Source organism: Cebus imitator, unplaced genomic scaffold (genome assembly GCF_001604975.1).
Source record: "Cebus imitator isolate Cc_AM_T3 unplaced genomic scaffold, Cebus_imitator-1.0 Scaffold185, whole genome shotgun sequence".
Classification (NCBI taxonomy): Eukaryota; Metazoa; Chordata; class Mammalia; order Primates; family Cebidae; genus Cebus; species Cebus imitator.
The window spans coordinates 2,533,104-2,539,103 of NW_016107500.1; the positions used below are offsets into that span (position 1 = coordinate 2,533,104).

The window sequence follows — 6,000 nt, forward strand, 5'->3', positions numbered from 1 at the left end:
CTCTCTCAAACACTGCTGAGGTCAGGCAAGAAAAATGACACTACCCTCCTAAAGTCTGCTTTGTCAATGAGTTGCAAAACTCTTTGTCCTAGGAAATCACCCTGAGGAGATCATCCCAGATGCATTTTAAAAGGTTTATGTAAATATATTCACAGAAGCATTATTTATAACAAGGTAAATATTTTAAACAATAATCAAGAACAAAGAATTGGTAATTAAATTAAAGCCAAGCCATAGAATGGAATATCTTAAAGCTCGTAAAAAATATACTCTAAAAGAATGAAATCTAAAAGATTATTTCACCACGTGAGGCAAAATTCATAATATAGAAAGCTTTCAAAGTAGGTTGTAAGCTCTGAAGCCAAGGTGACAGTAACCTGTAAGGAACACAAGGCAATAAATAAATCCTTGTAGATTATCTGGACAAAATGCAGAAGGCAAATGATAGTAAGGCCAGAGGGGGCTAGGGATAGATACTATCACAGTTCTGTTTTATATCCTCTGGTTGTTGTTATGCTCACTAATGAGCATGTGATTTTTTTTTTAATTACACTTTAAGTTCTGGGGTACATGTGCTGGATGAGCAGGTTTGTTACATAGCTATACACGTGCCATGGTGGTTTGCTGCATCCATCACTCTGTCATCTATATTAGGTATTTCTGCTAATGCTATCCCTCCCCAATCCCCCCATCCCCACAACAGGCCCTGGCGTGTGATGTTCCCCTCCCTATGCTCACATGCTCTCATTGTTCAACACCCACTTATGAGTGAGAACATGTGGTGTTTGTTTTTCTGTTTCTGTGTGAGTTTGCTGAGAATGATGGTTTCCAGCTTCATCCATGTCCCTGCAAGGGACAAGAACTCATCCTTTTTTTTATGGCTGCATAGTATTCCATGGTGTATCTGTGCCACATTTTCTTTATCCAGTCTATCTTTGATAGGCATTTGGGTTGGTTCCAAGTCTTTGCTGTTGTAAACAGTACTGCAATAAACATACCTGTGCAGGTGCCTTTATAGTAGAATGACTTATAAGCCTTTGGATACGTACCCAGTAATGGAATTGCTAGGCCAAATGGAATTTCTATTTCTAGATCCTTGAGGAATCACCACACTGTCTTCCAGAATGGTTGAACTAATTTATACTCCCACCAACAGTGTAAAAGTATTCCTATTTTTCCACATCCTCTCCAGCATCTGTTGTTTCCTGACTTTTTAATGATCGCCATTCTAACTGGCATGAAACAGTATCACATTGTGGTTTTGACTTGCATTTCTCTAATGACCAGTGATGATGAGCTTTTTTCATCTGTTAGTTGGCTGCATAAATGTCTCTTTTGAAAAGTATCTGCTCATATTCTTCACCCACTTTTTGATGGGGTTGTTTTTTCCTTGTATATTTGTTTAAGTTCCTAGATTCTGCATATTAGCCCTTTATTACATGGATAGATTACAGAATTTTTCTCCCATTCTGTAGGCTGCTGTTCACTCTGATGGTAGTTTCTTTTGCTGTGTAGAAGCTCTTTAATTAGAACCCATTTGTCAGTTTTGGCTTTTGTTGCAATCGCTTTTGGTTTTAGGTCTTACGTTTAAATCTTTAATCCATCTTGAGTTAATTTTTGTATAAGATATAAAGAAGGGTCAAGTTTCAGTTTTCTGCACAGCTAGCCAGTTTTCTATGGCTAGTCAGTTTTCCCAAAACCATTTATTAAATAGGAAATCCTTTCCTCATTCCTTTTTCTTGTCAGGTTTGTCAAAGATCAGATGGTTGTAGATGTGAGGTGTTATTTCTGAGGCCTCTATTTTGTTCATTGGTTTATATATCTGTTTTGGTACCAGTGCCATGCTGTTTTGGTTACTGTAGGCTTGTAGTATAGTTTGAAGTCAGATAGTATGGCATGTCCAGGTTTGTTCTCATTGCTATTTTGTAATTACTTTAGACACCAAGAACAATTTGCAATAATAGTTTGAATCACACACTACTTTAAACAAAATGTATGGCTACCAATTAGTTATTTCAGAACCATCTCATCTAATGGATACCTCAACAGGCTAAAGTAAGCTGACCCCAGCAGTCACCAAGTGTCTTCTAGCTCTTCTGCTCCAGGTCAGAGGGAAACAGGTAACACTTTTGAGCTGTGTCTTTTCTCTGGTGGTATAGAAGCTTATCATGGATGTTCAGTCTCACACGTTAGCATTTTATAATTAAGGAGCTAAAGTGCACAGAAGGTAGGGGAGGAGGGTGTGCTGTGTCCACTGGGCTAGAACTTCACTGAGGAAGGTTCGCCTCTTCCCCTTCGAATTCTCACCAAGCAAGGTAAGTGGTTTTCATGGAGACTCTGGGCTGTGACAACAGCTGAAATGCCAGGTGTTCAGAGTAGCACGTGGGCACCCCACTCCCAGAGGGGGCTCTGAAGTGGATTGAATCGCTCCAGGGGAAAAGCACACTTAGGCAGGAAGCCTGGCTTTTCTTCTTCCTTATTCTCTGTGTATAATGTGCTTCTCTTAAATGAGACTTCATAATGCCATAAACTATTCTGGAAATCTCCTGAGTCCCTCTGGAATTTTCATGATTTTAGGGAACTAGAATTTTTTTACAAAAATCTTACTTAAAAAGGTGAATTAGAATTAACTTTTAAAATCGTAAGCATTAACTCTTACTGTTGTAAGCAAAACACTAAACGAGACAAGGACAACCACAAGAAGATAGGCTGTAAATAGACAGATAATTAACTTTCTCTTGTAAGTGCACCATGACAATTATTTTTTAGACATTTTATATCATTTGCAGTTAGCGCCCTCTGGTGGTTTTCAAAAAGGTCCTATGGGGAGAGTCAATCTCATGTTGGTCACCTTATACACTCTTTGTATACTCATTTGGTAGGGAAGAATTTCAAAAGTTAATGCATAAATTCTTGCCTTATGTTATTTTATCAAATTAAAGTAAGTATACTGAGAAATTCTGATTTATAAGCTCTTTAATTTTCTAGATCTCCTGGAAATTTATCGAGAGAATCAATCGTAGTTCTTCCTATAAAAGTAAACTACTATTAACATTTTATACCGCAATTTACTACTGGTAACAATGCAAGATAATATTTATTAACTGTCATTGGATGGGTTCAGGTTAAAAATCCACCTAGCAACCAATGTGACACACCTGCTTTCTCATTTACCTATGCAGTATGAAGACACGGAGCTCCATTCCCATAAGACAGCAAAATTTGCAAATGTCACTTGTAAGTGGCAGAAGTAAAAGCATGTATTGAAAAAGAGTAATGACTTGTCCTCATGTCAAATCATGGCCCAGGGTATGAACATTGCCGATGGTGTCACAATAAGCTCAGCCGGTTCAGGCACTATTACGTTTGAAGGATGCCCTGATTCTTGGAGCATTAACTTTAGTATTAGATGCTAAGCACTGAGGAAAGATGGTCTTCTTTCATTTCTTTCACTGAGAATGAGCAAGGATACAGAAATACTTCAATTTATAAGGAAGGAGGAAGAGGAGGAGGAGGAGGAGAAGGGGTAGAGGGAGGAGGATCGGAAGAGGTAGGAGGGAATGGAAAAGGGAGTAATTTGCTCTTTATGACGGCTTTCATGCATACATTAATAGCTTTAGATTCTTCCTAAACTCTTTAGAATAAAATAAAATGAATTTCTTTGCCTTTTTCCTAATGTTACATCAATAACGCCGGCAAACCGTTTTGCCAGGGAATAAAATATAAATATTGGTGGAATTCCACTCATCGGTGGTCGCTCATACAGTTAAAAAAAAAAAAAAAAAGTGTGCAGCAGCATCTTAAAAGTAGGGTTCCACGGAGTCATGAGCATTCACAGCACCTAATAAACCAGCGGCACAGGGATTACGAGCCGCTAAAAGGCAAGGATTAGGAGCCCCGATCTCGTGGACTTACCGCCCTTCTCCATCCAGCCCGGCCGCTCCGCGGGAGGGGGAGGACGCGGGACGCTCGGGCTCCGTGGCGCTGCCGCTGTGGGTCCCGGGGCGCACGCAGGTGCCTGCGGAAAACAGCGGCGACACGGCGGTGAGACTGCGGGGTCGCGGGAGAGAAGCCGCGGGGGACTCGCCTCCAGCTGTCGGGACGCGCGGTTTCCGCGCGCCGCGGGGAGCGCCCGGGACTCACCTGCTCCGCCACCTGCGCCAGCAGCAGCCACAGCGCCGCGCAGCCTCGCCATCCGCGCTCGCGGGGCTTCATCCAGGGCCGCTCCGAGGGGCTGGGGGCCTCCGGAGGGTCCCCGGCCGGCAGCGTGCGAGCGGGCAGGGAGGACCCGACCCCGGCAGAGCACGGGAGGATTCCCCACAGCGACTCCACCGCCGCGCTGGGGTTATTACTGGGGCTCCGCGCGGCGCGGGGGGCGGAGTGGCAGCCGCGGCGACGGGCGGCGGGATCAGCGGGAGAGCGAAGTGGGGGGGGCGTCCAGGGGAGAGGGGAGGGGAGGAGGCGAGGGCAGCGGGGGTCAGAGGACCGAGGAGGGGAGAGGGCAGGGACAAAGAGCGGAGGGGTGGAGGCGAGGGCCGCGGGGCGCTGGGGCGGAGGCGGGCGGGGAGCAGAGGGGAGGCGTGGACCGCGGCGGCGCCTGAGGAGGAGGACGCGGGAGGACTGAGCTGACCCCCGCCCGCAGTTCAGGCCGCGCTGGGTGTGCCGGGACCACGCGGCTGGAGACGGGACCCGGACCGGCCCCGGCGCTGGCGGTGCACAGCGTGGATCTCCGGCTGGTGCGCGCTCCTGCCTGCCCCGGGGCTGAGACTCCGCGGAGCTCCGGCTGCTGTAGTTGCTCCGCGGGCCCCCAAGCAGGGGGCCGCACCGGCGCCGCCAGAGGCCGGGACACCTGCAGCCCGCGGAGCGCAGCGGGGCTGCGTCGCTGTGCCAGGGCACAGCTGTGGGGACACTGGGTGCGAAAACGGGGCGCTCGGAACTGGGGGAGCCGCGTACCTGCTTCTAAAAGCATGTGCGTCGCTCTGGAGTTTGCGGAGCGATCGGAGACCACGCAGCCGAAGAGGAAGCTCTTCCCGGGCCGTCTGCCCCGGGAGGTGGAGGCGCTCCTGGTCCCGGGGTCACGGACGCCCTCGACTGGCCAGGCCGCGGGTGGCGGTGACTGGCTGCTGGGTGCAATCCCTAAGGAGGTCTCGGGGCTGCAGAGGGGCCGGGGCCTCGGCCGCCTCAGGGGCTCCTGAGTGGACAAGGGGGACCAGAGTTCTGCGTAGCTAGATGGGGTGTGTTAGGCGCGGGTGGACCTGTGCCTGGGTGTGCCCGGGTGTACACCAGCACCTGACTGCGTGTGCGCGAGGACATGCTGTGTGCCCTCAGGACTGCGCGCGTGGGAGTGCGTGTTTGCACACGTGTGTGCGTGTGCGCTCCCCTTCCCTGGCTGCTCTGCCCCCCTCACCTTCTGGGGCTTCTGGGTCTTCCGCTGCCCTTTGGTTCCAGTGTCCCTCATAGTCAGCTTAGCCGGACATTGCCTCTTTTGCACACTTTGGAGAGGGGAAATGAATGGGGGAAATGGTGTCCTGGCCTCTGGCTTTTTTGCCCAGCCTGTCCTGTCGCAGCCTGTGGGTCCTCAGGGAGAGCTCCCAGCAAGCCTCCTGCTAGGGCTGACCTGAAGCGCCAGCCCCCAGGCAGGGGCAGCAGAACCGTCTGGCTGTGTGTGGTCATCCCCATTCCATAGCGACACACGCCCCTCTCTTACTCATTTATTTGAAATCATTCTTCAAAAGTGCAACTATTTTTTACTGTTTTTAGGCTGGCATTGCAGGACGTTAAAACACCTGGCACCCTTCCCGTCCGCCAATACCTAACAAGTGTCTGCCTCAGCTTACACCTCACGGAGCTTACACTTACCTGGAAGGAGGGTTGGCCAGTGCCTGGAAGTCTCCAAAATCTCCTGCCTGCCTGCAGAATTTCCCTTGTCCTGAGTCCATTGCATGCTTGATAAACGGGGATCTCTCCGTACTTCTAACGAGGCCCAGTGTAACATGAAAG

At 48.8% G+C, this 6,000-nt stretch overlaps 1 protein-coding gene across 1 annotated transcript in view; it reads right to left on the reverse strand.

Annotated features, from left to right (window-relative positions):
• Window positions 1–4,302, reverse strand: part of ADAMTS16 (ADAM metallopeptidase with thrombospondin type 1 motif 16) — a 187,640-nt gene extending 183,338 nt beyond the window's left edge. The window contains exons 1-2 of the mRNA XM_017546008.2: window positions 4,144–4,302; window positions 3,916–4,018 (exon numbers count right to left, since the gene is read on the reverse strand). Coding sequence (XP_017401497.1) covers window positions 3,916–4,018; window positions 4,144–4,215 — 175 coding nt within the window. The 5' untranslated portion in view covers window positions 4,216–4,302. The remainder of the gene's footprint in view (window positions 1–3,915; window positions 4,019–4,143) is intronic.
• Between the last annotated feature and the right edge of the window lie 1,698 nt (window positions 4,303–6,000).